Source organism: Atractosteus spatula, chromosome 6 (genome assembly GCF_055471065.1).
Source record: "Atractosteus spatula isolate fAtrSpa1 chromosome 6, fAtrSpa1.hap1, whole genome shotgun sequence".
Taxonomy (NCBI): domain Eukaryota; kingdom Metazoa; phylum Chordata; class Actinopteri; order Semionotiformes; family Lepisosteidae; genus Atractosteus; species Atractosteus spatula.
The window spans coordinates 16,696,567-16,723,363 of record NC_142711.1 but is presented as its reverse complement, the minus strand read 5'-3'; the positions used below and the strand labels follow the sequence as shown (position 1 = coordinate 16,723,363).

The following is a 26,797-nucleotide window of genomic DNA, read 5'->3' as shown; positions in this document are numbered from 1 at the left end:
CAGGACCTGAAATAAGTAGTCCAAACCTACCAGTGAGTCTGAATTAAAGCAGTTCTGTGAGGAAGAGTGGGCTAAAATTCCTCCACAGCGATGTGAAAGACTGGTATTGAATTATAGGAAGCGTGTGGTTGCAGTCACTGCAGCTAAAGGTGGTGCAACCAGTTATTAAGTGTAAGGGGGCAGTAACTGTTTCACACAGGGGATATGGGTGTTGGATAACTGTTTATTAAACAAATGAAATAATTATAAAAAAGTGTTTTGTTCACTCAGGTTCCCTTTATCTAGTATTAGATTTAGTCTAAAGATCTGAAAACATCCAGTGTGACAAATATGCAATAATAGAGGAAATCAGGAAAAACAAATACTTTTTCACGGCACTGTAATCCACTGGTTTAACTCTTTTCATGGTGTGTTACAATGGAGACAACAGGACTGAAACAGAATGGATAAACAAACTCACTTCCTGCAGTGTTCGCCTGTATGGATGCCTTTAACAAGATGTTTTGGTCTAAAATAAGGGAGAAAAGTCATTTTTTGCACGTTGTGGAGAGACTCCATGAAATTCTGTATGTTGATGGTGTTATAATGTGATGAGGATATTTTCGAAAGCATAGACTGGGAAATAAATTAAGCAAGGAAGCGGATTGATTACAGTACATGCAATTTACACTCATGATTAAAGGTCCAGTTAGAATGAAAATAACCAGACACACCGGTCTCTCTTGATCACGACTGAGATTCTCGGCCCCAGAGCAATGCACTTAAAGGGGAATTGCAAGGCTATTTTTACATTTTGGGGTTAGAAAGAATCAGATTGATGAGTGCATTTCAAACCACAATAAAAGTAAAACGTACACAGTAACTTGTAAAACCTCCACTTTACATCACAAAACAGACTAAATTTCCAGGTATGTGATACAGAAGAAGGCAACTAAACTTCCAGTGACGTGATGAGGCCCTGTGACATTGTAAAGAAGCAGGCTTGTGAATACATCTCTTTCAATCCAATAGAACTATTGCTCTCGCCTTTGAGATTTTTCAGACCAAGTTTTGCAGACAAGTACTAATTACTTGTTAACTGTGCATGCAGGTCATGTTGCGACATTCCTGGAGTGAAATGTCTGTTGCACAACCTGTACTTATTTGCTCATATATCACATTACACTAGTCATTACAGTGACTAGTGAGCAGGAAGGGCTGCATCATATGGCAATTAGTGGGAACTTGAATACGAGTTTGCAACAACATGGCGACTTACAGGAGTTTCACAAAGTTCAGGATTTTGTGCTTAAAAAATTCATTACATTTTTTTACCCCACCAATGAATTAATTTTGTTACCAAGGTTTAATAACTGGTCTGAGAAATTGGGACTGCAGTTTCCCTTTTACCCATAGTGCTCTGGCACACACCACTATATAATTTGGCACCAATAGTCTTTTTAATTTCTATGCATCACCTAAGGTCAAAGCATCAGGTGAATTGAATAATTCAAACAAATAAATTATCTGTCACTTACATTCAAAGGACATCACGGTTTTAGCCAAATCGGTTGACAAATCATCCACATCACTCATGAAAACAGACCCCCTATTATTCCACCCTACTTGAAACTGAACTAGATGATACTCTTTTTTCTCTAAACACCATATTCTGTTTTCCAGATGGGTCTACGCTACATACAGTTCCTTGATAAAGCCCAGCAATCCCTTCCTGCACGAGTTGGCCTGATCCTGCCTTCCTCTCCACAAACACCACATTCTGTGACCCTGGCAGTCCAACCCTGTGCACGGCTCCTTGATTAAGCCCAGCAATCCCCTCCTGCACAAACTGCCCTGATCCAGCCTTCCTCTCCACTAACACCACATTCTGAGAGCCTGGCAGTCCAACCCTGTGCATGGCTCCTTGATTAAGCCCAGCAATCCCTTCCTGCACAAACTGCCCTGACCCAGCCTTCGTCTCCACCAACACCACATTCTGATGGCCTGGCAGTCCAACCCTGTGCATGGCTCCTTGATTAAGCCCAGCAATCCCCTCCTGTACAAACTGCCCTGACCCAGCCTTCGTCTCCACTAACACCACATTCTGTGAGCCCGGGATTTCACCCCTGTTCAAGGTGCCATGGAGGACACCCAGCGCTCCGCCCTGCACAGCAGAGCCAGACACCACTCTGTTCTCCTGAACCATGACCTTCTCAGAGCCTGGGCCTTCATTCACCAGCAGCACACCCTGCACATTAGGAGCAGCTGGCCTTTCTGAGACAAGCACGGTGTTGTGGACCTGCGGCTCCACAATGTACCGAGTGGGTTGAACCACTGGGGTGGTAGTGTAATAGACAGGCTGTTGGATGACATATGCAGGACTGGGAACTACGACATTTTCTCTGAGGTGCATGGCTGGGAGAGTGTTGGAAGAATACTGCTCAGTGACAACGTTTTTCTGGATCTGGGGCTGAGGAACAGCACTGGGCTGAGGTCTCACAGCATCAGTTGTCACAGTGTTTTCTCTCTTGATCTCTGTGCGAGTTACAGCCACATCTTGGACAGTAGGCATGGCAGGAGGGACCAAAAGTTCTGATTTCTTTTCTTCACCCGTGCAGATCTCAGCAAGGGTCGTAAACTTGGGTCCCAGGTCATTCAGGAACTCCAAATCATCGTCTCCTTCAATGAAACTGCAGCATCCCACTGAACCCCCAGGGGATTCTCGTCCTTCAAAGTCATAAATCAGTAAGCCATCTTTTTGAATCTGGTCTTCCTCTGTAACATACATTGACTTCTATGGCACAAAAGACAAGACAAACATGAAAGAAGTCCTCATTAGATTTCAACTATATATAAGCTATGTACAATATACTGTATATACAGTGTAATATACACACATACAGCATGCTCAATTACACAGGGCAGAAAGGGCACCACTGAAAAGGACTGAATCTTCAGAGGAATAGTTTTCTTATCTTTCATGATTTAGTAAGGCAGAAAGGAACTGCTGTACATTATTAAACCTTTAAGAATATTTGAGTGTCCATAAACACAACACAGAGAACAGGTTACTGTGCCATGGGATGATGATTACATCATCATTTCAACTGGAATTTAATTCACAACTGGCAGCCCACGGAAGCTCAGCAGGTGTGAGCCTGACCAATATCTGGATGGGAGGCCTCTTTCTCTCCTGAGAAAGCTAAGGTTGCAGCTGGAAGAGGGGTTAGTGGGGCCAGTTGTTTCGCGCTCACCCTGCCCTGCGGTCTCTGTAGATCTTAATGCCCCAGTATAGTGATGGGGACACTATACCGTAAAAAAGGCACTGTCCTTTGGATGAGATGTAAAACCAAGCTCCTGACTCTCTGTGGTCATTAAAAACCCCTTGGCGTTTCTCAAAAAGAGTAGGGGTGTTACCCCGGCATCCTGGCCAAATTTCCCATTGGCCTTTACCAGTCATGGCCTCCTAGCAACATTTCTTTTAAAGCACCACATATGGTATTAATGACCTGCAAATTAGTTGTAATTCAAGCCAGTTACCTGCATGTAGTACTCTTTCAAATAAGTGTCAGGGAGTGCAATTCCATCATAGTAACTTTCCCGGACTTCAGACTTGGAGTTGCGAATACTCGAGTTCCGCCGGTAATTCATGTCTCCCAGAGCTCGGCCATCAGACTCTGCATTGACGCCGAACCCGGACGTCTTTTTAATTGTCCTCTGTCCATTGACGAGGCCGCCTTCTCTAGTCACCATCTGCGACCCTCTCGAACCTGCAGCAAGCGTCCCCACGCCAGGCACGAACCCTCCTAGGTAAGCTTCCAGAGGCGGGACCGCCTGCGAGCGCAGAGAGGAAAAGTGAAAAATACCTGCGCTGGATCAGTATGTGCAATCCCAAAACACCTTTGATGAAATATGGATTAGATCTAACTGCCCAGCTTTTGCCTGTGGTGCTCAATCCTCACTCTGAATGAGTGGATTTACTGACTGATTGAGCCAATTCTCCAGTATTCCAGAGGCTTCCTGTTGCTTTTCTATTCACTAAGATACGTGTAAGTGAAACTGCACGCATGATGTTCATAGCCCCAAAACAATAACTCCTGGCACTTCATAACTCGAACAAAATGTGTGTCTTTTGATATTAAAGTTAATTACATTTTCCTCACGTCGTGTGTTTGTCAAGAGTAATTTCCTTTTTGAAAGCACTTTTTCAAAAGTTTCCCCTCATTCAAAATAATTGAGGGAATTATTCTTAATTCGGGTTTAAGTCTTTTATATTTTAAACACTTGTATCTTGTAACTTTCCACTCCAGTGGTTGTGAAAGTATGTAGCTCTGCTTTTGTCTATATATTCTGAAATGTCAACGTACAGTATGTTATGTTGCAAGGCATAACTGCCATATGTTCCTGGCAGAGTTACAAAAACAATGAGGAACTTGCTTCACTGCTCTTCACGTGTACAGCTAATGTCAAATCCCTTTTATGGACAAGTTTTACAGATTTTACTGTATAAAAAGACCACTCTTTGTAATACTTCTTTGAGTCTGGCCTGCAAGAGCTAGGCTCCCATATGCATATGTAATAAAGAAGACTTCCTGCTACATGGACAATTACTGTCATTTGTTTGACACAACATAATATACAGTAGGACCCACTCTTTTTCTAAAAGGACCATGTTCAACTTGAAATGAAGCTGTGTGGCTGATATTCATTCCCTTCCTGCATGGCATCACCCAGGACTAGAGACATGTGATTGGATTAACAAACCAATGTTTTCTCAGTCCCTAAACTTACGGTATATCAGGATTGTGGAGACAACAATCTCTAGAAAGGCCCAACAAGAACTCCAGTCTCATCATGCAATTCAATAGCACCAACCCCCCAAAAAATTGAAGGAAAAATTATTTTCATTTGTGGTAGTCATTCATGGCTTATGGAAAATCTCAAATACTCTAGATTTTTATTATTGCATTTGGGGTTTCATTTTCAATTGTATGTTACTATAAATGTTACCGTTACTGTAATTTCTAATACGATTTAAATGATCTCTTATTGGTACTTTAAAACAACAGCATTGTAATACTTATAATAGGTAAAAAGTAAACCAGGAAACAAATTTAATTTCAGGTTTTTAAGTATTAAACCTAAACCATAATAAGCCATAAATAGACTATAATTAATTTCACTTACATTTCTGTGATTTGGTGGTATCTTGTCCAATATGCTTGTGTCTTTTTATAATTAACAACTATTACAGTAAACAGGGCTTCTTTTCATCTTTTAAGATTAAGATTTATTTTATTTACTCCAATAACTAACTTTGTCATTACAGTTAATTACATTCAAGCACTGGGATAGCTCAGCTTACCTTGTCTTCGCCTTGTCCTTCTGTGTGATATGAAATCAAATGCTCTTTGGTATCAAAAGGCACGTCAAGAAAATACCCCCCTCTGCCTCCGACACCAAGCCCTCCACACGAGCAGAACAGCAGTAGGAGAGGCACCACTGTTGAGCAGAAAAAAGCCATTCATTAATGCACACAACGTGTCATCCTATATGATCTCACAAGCTAGTAAACATTTAAGAGAAGCTATTACCTCAACAATACTACAAGATCCAGGTGTATTTCCCATAGACTTTGACAAAAATGTACAACCAAAACAATACAGCATATCTAAAAACCTCACCCAGCTCTTCATGTGTATTTCAGCCATTAGTGTGATTTCCCACATTGCTTCTGGGAGGAACAAACTAACATTGCATAGCAACTGGCCTCTGCGCCACCCTCCTGTCAGTCAGGTCCAATTGCCACGGACACCACCTGACAAGAGACCTGGATCACCTGGAGGCTATTTACTATCCCACCATTCCAGGTGATTCAGGAATAGGCTCACACTTCGTACTCCCTAGTTGCTGCCTTTGTTTTGCCTCCTTTGTCTTGCTTTAATTCCTGACCTCCCCTTGGCTGTTCTTGCGCCTCCCCATATATGACCCAGATCAGCCGACCCCTGAACCTCCAATTAATCTGAACTCCTGAATCTCTAGCCAATTTCACACCTGCCTAAACATCCCACTCAGTTTGTCCCCACCCAGTATTTCTACTTGACCCTGCCTGCTGCTTTGAACCACTGCACTGCACTGCACTGCAGGCACTTTCAGCACACTGGGTTTCCCTCACCTCTTGCCGAGCAAGAGGGTTCTCCCACACAGCACCCAATCCACCACTAGTCCCTCCAAGCAGTGGGATCGTTACAGATAGCTGTACAAAAAATATCTGAAAGCAGGATGGTTTGCATATTCATTTGATTGGAATTTGAAGGTGTTGTATGAAAATGTAGATAGGTAATTAAAGAGTGAATACTGCGTTTTCCAGTGTTTGGCTGCTTAGATCATCAAAGGAAACACACAAAAGTAGGAAGTACAGAAGCCAACGTCAACAATGCCTTCTCTCAGTAGAGCTGCACTTCAAAATAAGCTTTTCTTAAAACTTGATGCAAGTTAATCTGGCACACAAAATCTGCTGTGACATTGTTTAAGTTTTACATGAGAGTTCTTACACTGCAGTATTCATTAGGTTAGTACTCTACCACCAACGCAACATGTTACATTAAATCAAGAAACACAAATGTGCTGTCATTCAGGAATAGAAATGAAACTTGGAATACAGTCCTAAGGAATTGTAGCTTAAGGACTGAAACACATATAATAATAGTGAAAGCTAGAGAACAAGACAAAAATACTGTATTTATATTTATATATTTCATTTTGTATTTTATTTTTTTAACTTTCATTAATAAAAGGTTAATTTATTAATACAATTTCTTCCACCTCTGTAGTTACTTGTATGCACAGAAATGATAGATGACCTGAGAAATGCACATGTAACTGATTAAAACACAGTATAGTTAAAGCTGTTCATCACATCTCTTCCAAAGTTAAATCAGTTGTACAAAATCTGATGAATTATGTTCAAATGAAGGAAGAACCTCAATTCTCTACAAATTAAAATAACATTAAAACCAGGTTTCACATTCCTAAACTTGTTTCATTCCACAGAGTTGTTTTGAAAGGCGTTCTCACAGAAACTCCCTAATATGACTTTGGACTGAATGGCATCATAAACATGCTTTTGAATCTGCATGTACTTTGCAGCACTTGGATTTCACTGAACCAAATGGGACTTATAGACATTTTAAAAGAAGGAATATTTTCTATCTTTATCTTTAAACGCTCTCTGGTGTCTCATGTGAAGAGAGGGTAAACCACTTCTGCAGTAAATGGAAACACAATGACCTTTATTAGAGGACTACAGATAGTACAATACGGACAGAGTGTTTGATGAAGTTTACTTACGTAGCAGCATCAATAATCCAAGGATGAGCAGACCAACGCCTGCAGATCCAAATGTAGCACCACTTATTTTCTCAGTGCGTCCACAGTTTTTTTCATCACCTCCACAGGTGCAGACATCTATCTTGACAACCTGCTTATCAGGACAGGATAGTCCTTGTTGGTCTTTCACCTCCACAGTGACTTCATATGAGCCAGGCCACAGGTTCTCCTGGACTCGCAGGATTGCAGTGGTGCCTTAAAGAGAGAATGTATATGCATGCATGAACGTCTCTTATTGTTTCTTAGTAATTCACATACTATTTTAGATAAATAAAATATTTTCCATTGAAGAAATTGAAGGTTTCTCTGAATTTGTCTCAGTTTCAGGAAAAATAACCAAGAAAGAACAAGAAAGTAGAAAGATATTCCCAAATAGTATAAAGAATAAAGTCTAGCCCAACCTAGTCAACATAGTCTTCTTTATGATATCCAGATGACTTAAGAAATAACTTGCTAGATTAGTGAGCACAATTCAGAAAAGTGAACATTTTCCTATTTGATTGGCATCCCTTTATGGATTGGTAACAGGTAATTTAGATAAAAGGTCATGCTTTTTTATTTTCTCCTTCATGATATCCATGTCTTTGCTGCAGGGGTGAGTTGTATATTGCTGGTTATATATAACCAGATCCTTGTAGGTAATAATGCTGTGTTTGTGTTCGTAAATGCAGACTTGTAAGTAAATAGTTTGTTTGCCTTTTCAGGTTGGCTACTTTGTGTATTACTGGTCCCTCACTGCCCCAAGGAACTAGGAAAACACATTCATAGGTGTAACTGCTCTGCGCTACCTGACGAGCAACAGTGACATCTGCACTTTCACACTGCAAATTAAATACATTGTCTAAGTATCCTCCCCTTTGGCAAAAGCAGTCCTAAATTTGTTTAGCTGGACAAAATTACTTTGGCAAGTCAGGCAATTAGTTGAATAGCCTCTGTCTCTGTAATAATAGTTCACATGCTTTTAGAACAAATCCGCCTGTCTCTATAAGGTATCTCACTCAGATACTGGACCAAAGTCAAATTCAATCATGAAGACCAAGGAGTTTCAAAACGACTCAGGGATAACCTTATCGAAAGGCACATATCAGGTAAAGGGTATCAAACAGGGTGGTATGGTTGCGCAGTGGTTAGCGTTGCTATCTCCCAGCTCTGGGGCTCTGGGGTGAATTCTGGGGTACAGTCTGTAACGGAACAGTTCTTTCCAGACCCTATGCGGACGACACAATCCGGGGTGGAGTGAGGAAACACAAGGAAAAAAGTCATGCAGGAATCATGAATGAATACGGGGGGGGGGGGTGTCCAAAGTTCGCAGGTGTCCAGTGGGGTGAGTCCGGGGCAAACAATCCAGAGGTTATCCAAACGGGGAATCCAAAAACGGGCAAAGTCCAAAGCCGGGCGGTCCATCCGAGAACAGACAGGTTAAAAACACGAACCGGGTCGGAACCGGCAGGGGGAACTGGAACAGAAACTTAAAAACATAACGGAGCCAGGCGATTACAGGTCCCGGGCTCACACGATATGGGAATCAATGCAGAGCCCCGAACTGAGTGGGTGTCTGGCTTTTAAGGGGGATAGGAAGGAGGCTGGAACAAGGGGCAGGTGCACAAAATCAGGTCCGAAGTGAAAGAGCTGGAGCGCCCATAAGGAGGAAGGACTACAATCGTGACACAGTCTGCATGGAGTTTGTACAGTATGTTCTCCCCGTGTTTAAAGGGGTTTCCTCCCACAGTCCAAAAACATACTGGAAGTTTAATTGGCTTCTGGGAAAACTGATCCTGGTGTGAGTGTGCCTGTGTCTCTCTGCCCTGCTATTAACTGGTGTTTCTTGCCTTGCACCTGTTGGACATTTTCAACAACTGGCGTTGACACCAACACCAGGAATTGTTCATGGTCCAACAGCACCTCAGTGCCAGACGTTTGACATGACTCTACTGGAACATGGTGTTGGGTGATGGAAGGTTTTCAACCTTCTGCAATTGATATTTATGAACACCCTTTAACTTGCTAAAAATATTCAAGAACCCTAAATGACAAAATAGCAAATAATAAGGGTCTGAAAAACAATATTTCAGACTGGTAGTTATTCAATTAGTGAATGACATTGTTAGATTACACAGTATGGGCATAGCTCTTCATACTGTAGATACTGTAACTGGAGAACAATAATAACTTTTCTAGATATATAAAATCAGAATACACTGAAAAAAGGTTTACATTCCATTCAGAGCAAATTAACTGTCAACCTTACCATTCAGTTTTTCAACTCTCCACGTGCCCTTGGTACCTTCAGGAATGATTTTGAAATCAAAGGGAGGCCCATTGGGATCGATATCTCCATCCTCAGCTGTGACAAACACAGCTCTGCTCTTGTTACACAGAACCTGGGAGGTACTGGTCAGAACTGGGCAGTGGTCATTGTGGTCCTCCACCTGGAGAGCAATCGTACCGGTGGTGGTTTTTGCAGGGAAATCTGAAAGATCAAAAGCTTGCTTAAAATATTTTTTTAATCTAAAAAGACCTTAATGTGGTTCATTCATGTTGTGCTGAAATGGTCGATTCTACAATACAGTTAAAATGATTTAATTTTAATTATCATCTAAAGATGTTCATACTGAAACGGATTTTCCCACTAAATATGAAATACATTTAGAGTAAGAACATCCCGAGAAAAACTGACAAAAGCTTTTATTAGTCATGGGGTGAAATAGTGCTTTGTTACGCATATGAGAAAGACATCAGATCAATGTCACTTAACATGGGTCTTCCTTTAGCCATTAAGTAATTTAAGACCGTTACTTCATTCTTTAAATGAGAAATAACTGAGGTCGACCAAGATAATTTACTTAATATGCATATCTCACTAATAGCTTCAGTAACCGATTCAAATACTGTACTTTTTAAATAAAATATAGAATAAAATTTTTCACTATCTCTCATTAATCTACTTTTACATACCTTCAGTCATGACCAATATTTTTGCGTAGTATGTGCCATTAATCAATTGTTTGGATTCCCGGTCTGGCAGCTTGTTCAGTTTGATCTCTGCCGTCTTCTCATCAATTGACAGCCAGTTGTCAGGATCAAATGCCTTTGCATATCTGTAATAACATGAATGAAACGGCTATGATGAAGTGTGTTTGCATTTTGCAGTCTGACCATACATTATTGACATGTCTAAGTTATGCATATTAAATGCCCTAATATATTAGGGTTGTCTAGAGGGCTGATTAATCATGTACGCCACACAAAACTGTCATATAGACATAATGAGACTTTAAAAAATTAAAAACCATCATGCACAACAGGATAAATAAAAAGTGAACAATGAACAGGGAGGTAAACAGGAGTAGGAGACAAAACAGGAACCAGGGAAGAATATTGCTAAGTCTCAGATTAGCACTCAGGGTAGTGGCAACATCAATGAGCACAGTTTGAACCATGAGCAGGGTGTAAGTAGGCTGGAGGAGGGGGGGCGTGGTGAGCTATGGACACTAGCCGAGTAATGATTGGCTACAGACGTCTGCTTGGTCTGCGCCTCGGCTGCACAGTCAGAGCAGGCGACAGAGGTTGGGGTGCCCTCTAGTGGCTGGATGGTGGAACCGCAACAAAGTCCACCCAGATCTGCACAGAGCCAGTCCTATAAAGTGCGTCTTTTATTGCTGGCCTCAACAGTGGAAGTGACACAGTCACCATATGGCTAAAAAAGATGTAATAAGAGTAAACTTTTTTTTACCGAAATTTCTAGTAATTATTTCATAAACCAGGAATCTTCCAGTCAAACCAAGAAGATTTCACTGACCTGACTCTCTCAGCTGGCTTCCCAGTGTCCCCATTGATGGCTGGATATTTTGCAATCACCCTGCTGATGTTGAGCTTTTTCTTATCCTCAGAGATGGAAATAGCCTTTACCTTAGGACTAAACCTGGGCCCCTCAGGCTGGTTTTTAACTTGAATTCTGATAGGATAGGATTTCCCTAACCCTGAACCAAATACCATTCCAGCTTCACTGTAATAAGCCGCCTTGTTCCTTAAAGCCACAGCAATGTCAACATTTTGCATTTCTTCATAATCAAGTGCCTGAAAAGTTCAGAAAAATAAAAAGGAAGAAGAAAGAAAATAATTGCTTAGTTACAAATACGTTTCCTAATTTACTGCTTTCCTCGTGATACACTAACTAGTCCTACCACACGATATTATATACAATATTATTAATATATATTAAATATACAGTATATATCATTATTTATATATAAAGTAAATAGCAAATCGAAAGAAGAACATAAATGTCCATAATTAAAAACATGTATTTAACTTACAATGAATACAACATAATGAAGAGCACTTATGCATTTTTTACGTATACATGTACCTTGTTCAGCATTACGATTGCTTCATTAGCCTGGGAGCCCTTCACGATACTGAAGTAGCCTGCTTCATTTCCTGACACAATGTCAAACTCTGTCTCCCAGTTGTCTGTAAATTCTAGATCTTTATCCAAAGCCCTCAGTCTCATGACTTCAATATTAGCTGTGTTTTCTTCCACACTGGCAGAATACTGAAAAAGAAAGATCTGTATTTGAACTATGAATTGTTTCAGCAAAAGTTGCATAATAACTTTTCTATTATGAACGTTATAAATAAAAACATACCCAAAATCTAAATGCTATTCAAATACTTCAGCATCCTGATACACAGAAATTTCATTTCATTTTTAATATTTATAAGGAAAATAATTGATACAATCAAATGTTGTTGTTTTTTTGTGCAGAAACAGAGTTTGCTGTAGTTGACAGAAAGATTAAGTAAAGGGTACCTTCTCACCAGACCCAGATGACAAGTCTCCTGCCAACCAAGAGCAAGTAGTTATTTCCATACAGATACTCAACAAGCCTGTTCAGGTCCAGATTCTCATCCCAAATGTGCTGGCCTGGGCTTACAGGCTACAATATACTCTATTTTCTACTGTGCTCCATATATTAGGCAATGGTGTGGCATAACGATTGACCTTTATCATTTTGTGCTTGTACTGTGTTGTTGCCGGATCCTTGTTTTAGTGTATTATGAAGAAGAATAATCTGAACTGGGTGGCAATGGTGGCACAGTGGTTAGCATTGCTGCCTTGCAGCGCTGGGGCCCTGGGTTCAGCTCTGTCTGTGGAGTCTGTATGCTCTCCCCATGCACAAGTGGGTTTCCTCTGGGTGCTCTTGTTTCCACCCACAGCCCAAAGACATACTGGAACTAACTGACATACCGTATGGAAAACTAGCCCTGGTGTGTCTGTCTCTGTCACCCTGTGATGGACTGGTGTCCTGACCAGGGTTTATCTTGCCCAGCACCCGTTGGTTAATGGGATAGATTCAGAGACCTTGTACTGGGTAAAGTGGTTAGAAAATCAGTAGATGGATTGATTTATGAAAACCACGCAAGCCAGAAAATGCTCCAATCTAAGTTAAATTTTGAAAAGATCATAGCTATAGAAGCATCAAAATCTTGAAGAGATTAACACCTAAACACATTTAAAGCGTACACCGTACGACAAAACAAAGCTAAAAGTATAGTTTACTTCGTCTTTCTCCAGCGTAGGAACATTATCATTGACATCTAAGATTTTAATTTGAATTTCCCCCTCTCCAGTGTTGCCTGTGATTGCTCCGTCCATATCCCTGCCTTGTACTACCAACGTATAGGAGTCAATCGTCTGCAAAAAATCAAAAAAAGAAACATCAGTCAGAAAAGCATACAAAAACTGTATATATCTACATAAATACAATTGTATACAAACATAATAGTGCTCACAATGTATATTAAAAACATCAGTTTATGAAAAGCATTGACAAATACAAATGCAGCACATACAGTATGCAATGACAGTAACACTTGGCTGTCTTCACAATCCTGGTTCCCCAAAAAGGAATGTAGTCAGTACTACAGCCCAAACTGGCCCAAAACCTTCCAATGGTACCCTGCCTAATCAATCCTGCCTGATCTTCCTTGTCTGGAATTTGGGATGATGTGGTTTAATCTGCCTGTTTTTTTTTAGCTGGAGCTGAAGGCTGGCTGAAAGCCCAACATTGCTCTTAGTACTCTTTTTTTCCGAAAAGAGCAAGCAGTTATCACCACTGGGGTCAGACATAGCCATCAACAATTGACTGTGAACAAGGTTACCCTATAGAGTGTCTCGTCACAGCAGTCTAAAGTATCCTACAGACCTCAGGCGTCATCTACCAGCGCAGAGCAAGCATCATCTCGAGCTTACAGAGCTTGGCAAATATACAGGGGAGAGCCCATAGCACTGACATGCAGATCTTGTTTATACTGTAGATCATCTAGGAATTAAGAATTTCTCCTTAGCCCTGAGGGACTGTGCCGGGAGAGGTCTTCAGAATGGAAGAACAGTCAACATCAATGTTGAAGGGCCCAATGCAATACTGCTGCTTGCCTTTAAGGACTTGAATGATTTGGCCCCTGACTCCTTCAGTGGACTCTTTTAGTAATGTTGCTTTTGAAATGCTGACATATCAGTTCTTGAGTCAAGAAAAAACAAAAAGATTTTGGAGGAACGCTCCACAGATTGCCAAGCATGAGCACTGAGCAAGTCCAGGACTCCTGTGAGTCATCCAGGCCAGGCCAGTCAAAATTAAAAGGTCCAGCCCAACGTTTAGCAAAGGATAGTGGCATCCCACCCTTCCACTAGTGACTGCATTACGTCCTTGAAGGGAAACAAAAGTTTAATAGTGTTTTAACATTACATTACTGCATGAAGTAAAGATGGTTAACTGCCAGCTGTTTTAAACTGCATTCAATCTGAGACTCGGCAGTCTGTGGACTAAAGCTTAGCTATTTCAGATGTGAATCATGAACGGACTATGAGTAAAAATGCATGCTGTGTTTGGGGAAAATCTTGCAAATCGTTTGTTTATAGACTGTACCTTTGATTTGGCATAGGCCTGTGTTGTAGGTTTAAATGAATTACTTAAGAAGTAAATCTTTAAAGATATAATGAAAAGAATAAAAAAAGAACTTACTTCCCTGTCAAGGGTAGCTTTTTTAACATAAACCATGCCTGTGTCTTCGTCTATATAAAACATCTCTGGCTCTGGTGGGGACTGGCTCACGATGCTGTATTTAATTTTAGCATGGTCTGTAGCGGGGTCGTCATCATCTGTAGCAATTACTTGCATAACAAGGGTGCCTAAAATGAAAGTAATTCTATGAGTAAAATCAAATTTAATCAAAATTTCATGCAAGCTCTACACATAAAAAAGAAACACATCAACACAAAGAGCGGTTTAGGTAATTTGGGAAAGAAATAAAGAATGCAAAAACTTAAAGGAATGGATCTTCCTGTATTTCCAAATCCTTACAATGCACTAATGAGCCCTCACTTAGGATTTTGTGAAAAATTTTAATCACCACAATCCAAGAAAGATATTGCCTCTCAGGAACTAGTTTAGAGAAAAGATCTTTTACAATGTTAGTGAAATGATCACCTCAATATTGTTGTTGTATCTAAAGCACCGCCGTTAATTTCAAATATGTATTTTCTCATATTACAATCTACTGGCTTGTAAAGTTGGCAAAATTTAGGTTAGAAAAATTAGAGTTTTCTACCATAAACAGTTAAAAAAAGATACAGTATTGCGAGCTTCATCAAGAGCCGCATTTACTTCAGCAGTGTCCTGCACAAGTATTCAGCAAAAACAAAAGAAAAAAGGAAATAGATAATTAACATGAAAGGTAAAAATTGGATAAGTATACATATGCATTGCTGTGGCACAACTTAATTTAGCTGCAGAAAATGACCTTAACAAGCCACACAACTAGGTGAGGGGCATCTATCGCTGTGCGTTAAAAGAGGATGTCAGGAGAATAAAGGCACCTGACCTACCTCTGTGAGGTTCCTTGGTCAGGTAGTAAAATGTAAGCAAAGACACAACCATGACAACTAAGTAGATTTCAAACAAATGTAATTTAAAATCTTTGAAAAGCACAGATTACGAGAAAGGCACAAATCCCAAAGTCTCTGTTCCTATGAGTGCAGTTATTTAGAAATGGAAGGTGCATTGCAGCACCCAGACGCTGCTTAGATCAGGCCGTCTCTCCAAACTGAGCCACCAGTCAAGCAGGACGACACCATGAGGACACCTTGAATCAACTACAGAGGTCAATGGAAAAATGGCCATGAATCAACAGTATCACATGCACTCAGCAAAGATGACTTGTATAGCAGAGTGGCACACGCATCTTAAATTCTGCATGGCGCTTGCAAGGAAGTGTTTAATTGAGATGCGAACATCTGGCAAAGGTATGGGAGGAAAATACAAGCAAATCCTGAAAGAAAACCTGCCTCGTCCTGCTAACGACCTAAACAGTGAGACAAAATTTTCTTTCAGCGGGACAATGTTCCAAAGTTCAGGACCAAAGCTACACTAGAGTGGCTCCAGAATAAGAAAGGTACAGTACAGTCAAGGTGTCCCAGACTGGCCCAGGCAAAGAGCTGGCCTGAATCCCATTGAGAATCTCACACCCAAACACCTTGAGAGAGGTGAAGCTAATGAGCCAAGGAGAAAGGCAAACTTGTGCCAAGTCAGCGTGCAAAGTTCACAGAGGCTTTTCTGGTGACTTTTCTCCCACGATTTGGGTGAATGAAGAAGAAGAAATAGTCAGCTTTAATTCAGAAACAGTTACGAAGGACAGTTTACAAGAGTCTGAAAAAGAGCTACAGGTTGTGTACAAAAAAACTACTTGCGTAGAGTTTTCTACTCATTTGCATTGCTTGTTGGTTGCTACATGTCTCCATAACACCAACTGTCTGCACAGGCCTTTTGCTCTATCCAGCTTGAAAGAAGCATGCCTCTCTTTAAGCAAAATTAAGAAAATTTCCATTTGAGGTGATTTAGATATGGGTTGCTGGTGTGTAAAAAAAAAAAGTCACCCCCCCAAAAAAAATGCAGCTACAAGGAGCTTCCATCAAGTATTATGTTAGCAAGTCTGAACACTTATACATTCAACATATTTCAGCGGCTAATTTTTAGTTGTTGCTGCCATTTACTGTAACCTATCTTAACCTTAGAAGTCTTCAGTCTGAGCGCTCAGGTCTTGAATGAAATATTACGTTTAAAGAATGTGTATCATCATTTTGTAAATTCACAAAACAGGACATTATAAGAAGGGTCTGAATCCTTTTGCGGGGCAATCTTTCTTTGCAAGACAAAATAACGTCACTCTGATTTTCTTCGTTTTAAGTAAGAATGTTTCCAACTCGGATGCAATTTTGTCTACAATTTAAACGACCACGTGCTGTCTCGTTCTGTTACAATGGTGAGTCAACGACTGCCAGTCAAAGCATTTTACGGTCACTGCCCCCTGTGAAGCACCGAGACGTGGCTTTCTGAGAATCCCGTCTGTTCACTGGAAAAACTTGCAGAACGAGGCACAGCGGGTCGGACTGAGCTATACATCACCCAGGGGGAGTGAGAAGACTGAAGACTGTCGCGGAATGAAGCAGTGCACCGCCACTATTTGAAATCTGATATGCTACTCTGGAAGAAAAGCGGGAAAACTTGCCTTTTGCACTTAGTTCCTTAATTTCTCCAACCTGGTTGATTTTAAACACTGGAGGACAATCATTTTTGTCTACCACAACAATCGTGAGATTAATTTTGTCCTCCACTGCTTTGTATGACTGGTTAAGTGCAATTCCCGTGAGCTGCAAAGGACAAAAACAACATAAACATATTGAAATTAATTGATTATATTATTCAAAAGCTTGACAGTTAAAACAATTTTGTAATTCAGTGCCCATGACAAACGGTATACTGTATGTGACGTAGTAAAGATGTTAATAATGACTGATAAAAGTAACAATACCTCCTGGTGGCTACACATGAAAGGTTTACCTCATGATATTTAGGTCCTATTTTTCAAGATTCTGATCCACTTGACCTCCACCCATACATTTCCTAACCACTTCTTTCACAACAGGGTCACGGGGAAACCAGATCCTATCCCAGCAAGCACCAGGCACAAGGCGGGGTACCCCCCTGAAAGGGCCAATTTTCCCAGAAGCCAATGAAGCCAATGAACCTGCAGTACCAGCAAGTCTTTGTGAGCCCATGTGAACACAGGGGAACCGTACAACTTCCACGCGGACGGCACCCCAGGTCTGGAATTGAGCACAGGACCCCAGCGTTGGGAGGAAGTAATGCTAACTACTGTGCCACCATGCCCTGCACATGACTTAAAACAGCGCAATGAAAAGTTTGATTTATCGCCCAGATTTAGGCGTATTTATAACAGTAAAGATTAGGAGATTAGGAGGCACTACACAAAAGGTGGTGGGAGTGTGGAACAAGCTGCCCAACCATGTTGTTGAAGCGGATAGCTGGCTTCTTTCAAGACACAGCTGGGGGAGATCTTGAGATCAATAAGCTACTAACTACCAAATGGACTTGATAGGCTGATTGGCTCCTTTTGTCTGCTGTACAACTGCTCTTGTGTTCTTAACTTTTATTGGGTTTTTTTCTTTGTTTGCTGACATTTGACTTCTTTCACCCATATAAGCATTCAGAATGAGCATTCAAGATTTGACTAAAACGTTCGGACTTGAAAATATGTATACATCCTTCGTAATCCAACAAAATGTGCCATCTTTGGGTGGGATGGAATACTTTTGGATGGCACTATATGGGCATACATCCAAAACCAGTTTTACTTTTTGGGGGCTTTATAGATGCATGAATCCCTATCGTCTATGTTAATGTACAGTCATGAATAGAGCAGACAATGTAATTCACTACCTTCTGTGATGGCTTCAATGAAGAGAAACACCTGCACATTGTTGGTAAGAATTATTCTGCCAGGAACTGTTGAATTTGAAAGGATAAAGGCAGACTCACATTGTAAACAGCAATTTCCTCCCTATCCAGGATGTCATTGACCCTAATTGTGCCACGAGCTCTGTCTACAACAAATAAGTTCATAGGCTCTTCATCAGCTCCTTTCCCCTTTATCTCATAGAAAATTGTCTGTTTATTCTCAAAGTCGGAGCGAATCTGGAAAAGAAAAAGCAAATATTGTAAATTAACATTACACATGATGAACTATACCACAGGCTGTGCACTGCCTGTGGGTCTCTAGGACAGAGTCGCAAAGCTGGGGACACAGTATCTAGAAACAACACACATGAGTATCATAGTTTTTATTTTGTCAAAGGACATGCATTTTTTCCCCAAGAGAATTAAGTTATCTTTAAATGATTTCATCTATCCATCAAAATTGAAAAGGTGGCGCAAAGCACCTAGAAACCAAACCTTTTCAGCATACTCTGCGAGTCCCTGTACATACAGACCAAAAATAAAACTTTCTAAATACCTTTTGGGAGCTACTTGATGTTTTGTATAATATTTTTAATGATAGAGCTGAAGAATTTCCACAAATGAAAGAATCAAAAATACATACAGTGTAGTATTTACAGAATCTTCATGGGTGTCTGTATAGAATATTTAAAAAAACATATGCCTTTTCTTGAGCTCACCATTAAGAATTGTGGAACACCCCTTTTCCAGGATATCCTTTCAACCCCAACCCTGTGTAATGTGCTGTGAACTAGGCAGGCTTTGATTGTCTCATTGATGGCAGTAAAGATCACAGTAAAACTTCACAAATGCAGAGACCTTTACAGTATTTATTGTTAATAACCGTGTTATGTTACTAAACTTGATTCCAGGACAAGGTTGAGCAAATAAATTAGAAAAAATACTTGCTTTGCCGATATATTCCCTCTTTGTGTAGTCCTCGTTCTCTGGTATTCTTAATGGTGGAATAATCCATGCTCTTTTTTGCCTCTTTAGTTGCACGTTTTCCCTTGCTTCCACTTGTTTTTGGAAAACCTTTAGATGTAAGACACAGTACATAAACAATTACACATCATTGCATGCCAGTCAGGCTCGGGAATCAACATGAAGGAGCATTAGACAAGAAAGTAACTATGCGAGATCATCATGTTGCACTACGCGTACCAATCGCCGTCAGAGGAACAGTAATGCCGTATATGTGATGTTTGACCGCGTTTTGTACCCACACTTTCTTAACTCCCGTTGGAAGCAGAGTGGAGAACATGCAAGAGCTGACAGAGAAATGAGACCAGCTCGACACCAAGGAGAACAATTCTCTTTACTGCGAAAGATACCGGGCCTAAGCGGTATGACTTTCGGCGTGGTTCTGGCACGAACGACACATTTTCAGGCCGCGTGAGCATTTCATATAGGTTTCTCAATTAAGGACACCCATATTGTTAATAAGAAAATGCTTTCCCACGCGGCTGTCAGATCGTCTAGAAGATCCTCTGGTGGTGAACAGCGGTATTATTATAAAAAGTGAACTTTCGCCGCTGTGTCACATACTGTACCTGTCTGTATGCAGTAGCATATGACAACATGCCCAAATCTCACCAGGTATGTCCCTGGAATTATCATTACTGCACAATTTTCACAGCATAGGTACTTCCTAATTTTAGTTCGTTTAAGTGTTAATGACATACAGGCACTTTTTATTTAGAAAAATGAAGCAGTCGCTACGTTCTTCCACTGTTTAGAATGGACAGAACGATTGAGGACATTAAGTGGCATTTTATAATCTATCCAAGTGATACGTCCATTTTACATAGTTTTACACATTCTATAACATTTGTTTCGAAACTAAACCCCTCCGTTGGAGAACATGGGACGAGTATGTCAGGAGGGTTTATACTGTAGCTCATTGTTAGAACTTCCGCTGCCCACCACACTGTATAAATATTTTTGTCCCCTTATCTATTAAGATTTGTGTTGCTGTGTTACCTAAATTCCGTTTCTCCATCCAGGCTAATTAAAACGCTTAAGCCTCTCACACAGTCACGCAGTCTCTGGGTCAGCAGGCAAGCCTGGGCAGAGCTGGGAAGAACAGGGAGCTCTGGGTGTGTGCGAGAGCAGCAGGCGACAGTGCTGATCGCAGACGCCGGCTGTTTAAAACCTACAGCACCTCGATACCGGTCTCTTCTGCTCACAGGGGACAGAACAGGATGCCGACAAACCCTAAGTAGTGAAACTGGAGAGTGATTGTAAAAGCGTAGTAGGTCGTATGAGTTTAATTAGTGCGCTGATTCCTGAATTTAAATGTTTACTTACATAACCAGATAGCCTGTATTTCCTGGGTATAACTGTTAAATACGTGATTGTGCCAGTGTTCAATGATACTTCTTTACACCGTGAAAGCAGGCTACATTAGGGGACTGATCGGTGCAAAGCAAGTGCAATAAAGTCAAAATGTTCCCAGGGAAGGCTTGTAGGGGAGGGTCCCGGTTTCTTCCCACGGATACCAGGTGCCCTCTGGTGGTTTCTCACGGTACTGCATTGCGGCCTGTTCCTGCTGTATATTGCAGACATCCAGTGTGCTTCAAGGCCCAGCTGTTAAAAATATTTTTGTAACATTGGAAAACGTCGTTTTGTTATTCTTTCAGTTACTGAAAAATTTTACTTTTTCTTCCATTTGTTTAAAAAGGACTTGGAAATGTACAGTATAATCTGGTATCTGGTTGTGTATATACTGTATGTTACCATGATTGGTAAAGGTCAATGGGAAATTTGACCAGGATGTCGGGGTTACACTCCTACTCTTTACGAGAAACGCCCTGGGATTTTTTTGATAACCATAGAGAGTCAGGACCTCAATTTTACCTGCCTTCCGAAGGACGGCGCCTTTTTACAATATAGTGTAGCGTTTGCAGGTTCTTTTCAGAACAAAGACGAGTGGAGACGCAATTAACAAACAAGCATTAGCTTTATTCGTTTTCAACTATACGCAGGATCCACACCCACACACACATGAGGAGACTGACGGAACACGTACAAATATTTAGGGTGGCAATTACCTAACAACACACTACACTTTTACAGGACTACACAGGGCACTAGAATTACTAGGACATTATTTACACAGGTAGGGTCAGCCGCTGGTCATCGTGCTGACCCTCACACTCTCCCCGGCTACCACTCCCAGCATGCCCAGCGGTACTACGAGCGCCTAGGGCCGCTTCCTCCCCACCACCAGGCGAGGGCGTTACAATAGCGTCCCCGTCACTATACTGGGGCATCAGGAGCCACACAGACCGCAGGGAGAGTACAGTAGATCTCTGGGTGCCCTGTGGCATAGTAAAGCGCTGAAACTGGACACCTCCCAAGCCACACATGACTGAAATATTCCGTTTCTTTCTCTCAGAGCTTTTGGGCATTCCGATTTGAATTTGGGTAGGCTGGAGGCGCCGAAAACGTGAGGTCTTACATAGAATTTCCATACATGGTTTTATATTGTGACATCAGGAGCCGTTTTATTTGCCGCGGCTTTTTTGTTGGGTGTGCTGGTTTTGGACATTATTTGTATATAATCGTAGTCCAAGTAGCACGTTATCATTCATCAACCATGCCTTGTAATAAACGTAGAATAAAAAATTCTAACAAGTAAAAAGTATTGTTACGGATTCGGGTTCTAAGACTTGTTGTGCGCCGGGGCGTATTCGTTACATTATTATTGAAGCACGCTGCTTTATTTCTATTACATACGGTAAAACCATTCTGTCCTTAATGAAATGTTTACAGTCCCAAAATAAATGTTAGAGAAAAACAGACTTTTACAAAGTTAAGTTTTATTATTTCCTTCTTCAGTACTCTGGATTACTATTCCAAACACTGCGTCTATACACACTATGGGTCAATTGCAACGAGCTGAAAGCAGCGAACTAACTGGAGTTCAACCCGTGTTTTAGCACACAGTGCGCCAGTTTAAGACCGATTGCAAAGAACTTGGCCGCTGAGATCAGTCCGCAGCTCCGCACTAAACTTGTTCTTAGTTGCAACAGACCCAAAGTAACAGCTGCTGCCCTCTGGAATAGGGGACTAACTTAAACCACCTCTTCACAAGGTTTAAACAACTTAGTAGCGGACTAACGGAACACGGGATCTCATTGGAACGTCCCCGAATATGGTGAACTATAAAATCATATATAATAATAGAATTATTGAGTTATAGAGTTGTACATCCGTCGCTTGTACAGTATATTGTTGTAATTTTCAACTAAATTGGCTCTCCAGTAACACCACATGTATTAATAATGACGGTTGTTAATACATGTTTATTAATAAAAGCGTAATTTATTGATAATGAAGTCTGTCTTTATTAGTAGCTGTATGTAGAGCCTTTAGTGTGCGATAGTGAAGACAACTGAAATTAGGGAACTGCGTATTTAAATGCGGTGTAAGTCTTATTAAATGTGTTCTGTCGCATCTGGCTGTCCGTTGAATAGATTTATAGTATTTTTATTGTAAACTGACTCTGCACTTGTAGCTCTCAGGGGAAGGAGGAATATTGTGGATTTGGGGGTACAGTGAAGAATTTGTGTAGGCAAATACAATGGTGTTGTGAGTTAAAGAAAGAGAAAACCTCTTTTAATTAGAGATTATTTATGACAGTTCTTCGGAACTGTGTCCCTCCTCTGTCCTGTGGCTGAGGTCCAGTAATAACGGGGGTTAAACAGCCGGAGTGTGAAAGTCTTGAGGACGGGACAGGGGGCTCATCCAGTCAACAGCAAGGTGGTGTGGTGCTGCTGGCTCTCGATGGACTGGTACGCAGACCAGATGAGAGGCAAGAAAAACTCTTCAAATTTCAAAGGCTCACTTGGTCAGAGGAACAACACTGAACTGAAATGACCCGGAACGATCTTTTACAGTAGTCGCCTAAGTTTACCTTCTAGAACTGCAAATATATACAAGGTATATACTGTATAACTTGTAGATGAAATCTTCTCCAATGTACCATCAAGTTATATTGTAATTTCTGTGTAAAAATCAATTTGCTAACCGTATTGGACATTAGCCGGTGCTTTTTAAAACGTATTTATTCCGAACTCAGAAGTAAGGAATCTGCAGTGAATGCTTTTGTCAGTCATTGTTCGACATACAGTACCCGTAAATAACTCAACTTCAAAAGGAGAAGATCCTAAAAGCGCATAAGACCCGTGCAGCCAAATGTACTGTAGCTTATACTGTACATAAAACCGAAATAACCGTTCGCTTATATATGAAGAACCTCCGTACAAATCGTTTTTATTTATGAATGGAAATAAAAGCCGCTATAATACCTACAGTATTCAAATTTAAACCCGCGGCTGCTGTACTCTTTTGTTTTGTGACTCATTGCAATTATCACATCAGTATTTTCGGGCGCTCATCTGGTATATTTTAGCATAAACGCAGTTCTTAGATCAAAAACTGACATTAAACTATCGGGGCCATTCAGTTACATATAAACAAGAGGCAAAGTAATAATTCCACGTTAACGTTGCCAACATATTAGTTTACGGCTCAGATTCATGGAACTGTTCTTATTCAGAGACCCGTGCGGTTCGTGCTAATGAGAACAACGCTGACCTCTCGGCACCTCACTAAGCGTAAGTTCAGCTGGTCTCAAACTTTGTTTTCGTTTGCAATGGAGCTCCGTGCTGAAGATGATCTAGTCCGCAATTTAGTACTCAGCGGCGTGCCAAATGTGAATGTTCGTTGACCCATCGTGTCTAACAACATCCATATAGGTATTTAATGTGCCCCAATTCTACATTGCATAACCCCCAAAATACCACAGGTCCATTTTCTAACCACTTCTTTTAATTCAGGGTCACAGGGAAGCTGGAGCCCTTCCCTAAAAGCAGTTGGTGCAAGGCAGGGCGCTCCCTGGACATGATGGCAGACAGACACACAAATAACTTTGGACTGTGGGAGGAATCCCCACCAAACACAGAGAGAACATACAAGCTCCACACAGACAGAACCTCTGGAATTGAACCCAGGGCCGCAGTACTGCAAGACAGCGATGCTAACTACTGCCCCACTGGGCTGTCAATGATTCTTTCATTGTCCCCAAGTGGTGAAATGTACAGTTGTACGTGCTACAGATGGTCAAACACTACAGACACGTAATGTATTGAAAATACATCTGAAATGATGTAACTGCTTCCAAAAGGAGAAATGAGGTGGTTTGTAAATCCGTTCTTTTATCCTGTATCAGAAAGACACCTGATCATGGAAGGGGCCGTATCAAGCCCACTGAATCCCCATGACCAGCTCACAAGACGCCAGCCCATCGCAGTGCACACCCTACCGTACGCACCAGCCCGCGGGGAGAGCTCAGCGACAGCAGCTCACCCTGCCAGCAGCCTCTGAGAGGTGAGAGGGGACTGCAGCACCCATAACAAGATCCTTGGGGAACGCAGGGATGACATGTAAAACCCACACTGAGAGCACCCCGGGGCCACAATCACGCAAGAGCCGTGAGAGCGCAGCACCAGCTGCCACTCAAGCAAACCGCCCGTGGCTTGGAAATGAGTAAAACATCATTGTGATTTTCTGGTTTTCCTGAACTTCTCCCTTGCTTATTTCTTCACTAAAGTGTGTTAAAACTCAAAACACACCTGAACAGGCAGAAGCCTATACGTGAATAAATGCAAACACAGTCTGTGATTCAGAGGCTAGAGACACTGGGGATAGCTAACTAATTAGTTTAGTAAGCTGTTTTGTACAACAACCAGTGAAAACACAGTAGATCATTCTAAAAACCTTGAATTAGTTATATTTAATTTTTACTGTATTTTCAGACCAAGCCTATTTGGAAATAACAGGTGTAAATATGGGGCATTTTTATGGGTCATTTTTAGATATGGGTTATTTTTTTGTAGCCAGGTAATATTTTAAAAGTCAAGAATCATAGTTAAGCATTTTCCCTGAGTAAAACCCTACCTGAAAAGTTCATTTTTTTCTTGATTAATGTATATATAAAAACATTCAACTGATTTCATCTAATTTTTCTATTAAATAGTGCCTAGCTTTAAAATGTGAAATTAGTTTACCAGAAATCAGAATTAGAAAATCAATTCTATGTCAAACAACCCATCAATTTCTCTGTCCAGTCAATGCGAAGAAGAGGAACATTTATATGTGTTATTTCATCCATTCTCAGAAAGCCATTACATCATGGTAAAGTTTGCAATAACCCAGAGCACAGCCCCAAAGCACACAGTGCAATGTAGGACTACGTCTCAGACAGGACACCGGCCCATCTCAGGGTGCACAAACTGCAATCATTTTCCACATGTCCATTAACCTGACCGATATATTTTTTCTGGAGATATAGGAAAACCCAGGAAAGTACATGGAGTAATCCTAGGCAGAACTGGGAAGAACATGCAAACTCCACACAGATGGTAAAGCTTAGAACCCAAGAGCTGTGAGGCAAAATCCCAAATGTATGGTATGCAGAATTCTGCAGATTTATGTCTCAGATCTAAAAGAATTTATGGGCACAACTGTGTATCCATAAGAGACAAGTATTTACTGTTTATGCAGTATAAAATACAGAAAGCAAAAAGCATCGCAAAGCATCTGTAATCTGTGATCAGGAAAGATCATGCTACTTCAACAAGTCTGACAGTTGTCCTGAACATTGTAGAACGCTGGCAGCCTGTCATCAGGATGATTCACACAGTTATAATCTGATAATATGCCCCCTTTTGAAAGAAAACAGAGATCACATGAAATCAGTCTTGTTGTTTAAGCGTCACCTACCAAACTGCCACTATATAGCAATGCCTATCACGGCATGTAAAACTCTAATATTCTAAATAAAATCTCAAATCGAAACAAATGGCAGCCGTGCTCTCTACTCACCAGCAGCATCACAAGCAGTTGCAGTCCGACGCCTGTGAGAGAGGTCCCAGCCATGGCAGGTACCTGTGTCTGGTCAGAAGCTGTTCCTCTCACCCACAAATCAAGGCTCACAGTGAGTGAGCTGGAAAGGCTGTGTTGTTTTAGAACAATGCTCTTTACGAGAGCAGTTCCTTAAGTACAACAAGCAGTGAAAGTTGGTGCTTGTTTCCACTTGTCCAATAGGCATCCAATTAACCTGAGGAGATCGGTTGCCTTTACTTGAATTCCACACGGCAAGCTCATCCACACCCAAAAGGGCTGGACTTCTGATGGCTTTTCTGGGGTCCAAACCCCTCCATTCGAATGTAATAATCCCATTTGTTATTTTCTGATAATTCTTTCTTAAAGCAACATCATTTGTTAAGACCCTTTCTCAGCGCTTCTCTTCACAAAACATGTTCCCTCTGGGTTCTGAATTACTGCTAATTAAGCCCTTCAACTGAACTGTCTGATTTTTGTATAGAAAACAATGGTGTGTGTCTTAGCAATCATGAATGTTCACTTTATGAAGAGATGGAGAAACAGATTGCTGAAGAAATTTGGTTTTATGCAGGTTTATTCAAGGGGTTAGAATTTTCTGATAAAGAATTAAAACAAAGCAATAGCAATGTTTTTTTTTAAAACAAAAACAGACTATCTAA

The 26,797-nt window shown here is 40.9% G+C and overlaps 1 protein-coding gene across 1 annotated transcript; it reads right to left on the bottom strand.

Annotated features, from left to right (window-relative positions):
* Positions 1-374: 374 nt before the first annotated feature.
* On the bottom strand, positions 375-26,188 carry LOC148832329 (desmoglein-2-like protein). The gene is made up of 14 exons (XM_088919027.1): positions 26,118-26,188; positions 19,134-19,259; positions 18,267-18,422; positions 16,936-17,077; positions 14,394-14,560; positions 12,932-13,066; positions 11,738-11,923; positions 11,168-11,445; positions 10,324-10,466; positions 9,617-9,838; positions 7,330-7,563; positions 5,345-5,481; positions 3,520-3,813; positions 375-2,773 (listed from the first exon to the last, which is right to left on the bottom strand). The coding sequence occupies exons 1-14, from the start codon at positions 26,169-26,171 to the stop codon at positions 1,592-1,594; spliced, it is 3,456 nt and encodes a 1,151-aa protein (XP_088775153.1). The 5' UTR covers positions 26,172-26,188; the 3' UTR covers positions 375-1,591.
* Positions 26,189-26,797: the final 609 nt, after the last annotated feature.

What these genes read in the sequence shown, in the direction of transcription:
- LOC148832329 (XM_088919027.1), bottom strand. Translation starts at nt 26,171, where the DNA reads ATGGCTGGGACCTCTCTCACAGGCGTCGGACTGCAACTGCTTGTGATG. An exon ending in CTACGCTGGAGAAAGACGAA is followed by an intron (nt 11,924 to 12,931) that starts GTAAACTATACT and finishes TTTCTTTTTCAG; the next exon opens with TATTCTGCCAGTGTGGAAGA. An exon ending in TGAAAGAGTACTACATGCAG is followed by an intron (nt 2,774 to 3,519) that starts GTAACTGGCTTG and finishes TTTGTGCCATAG; the next exon opens with AAGTCAATGTATGTTACAGA.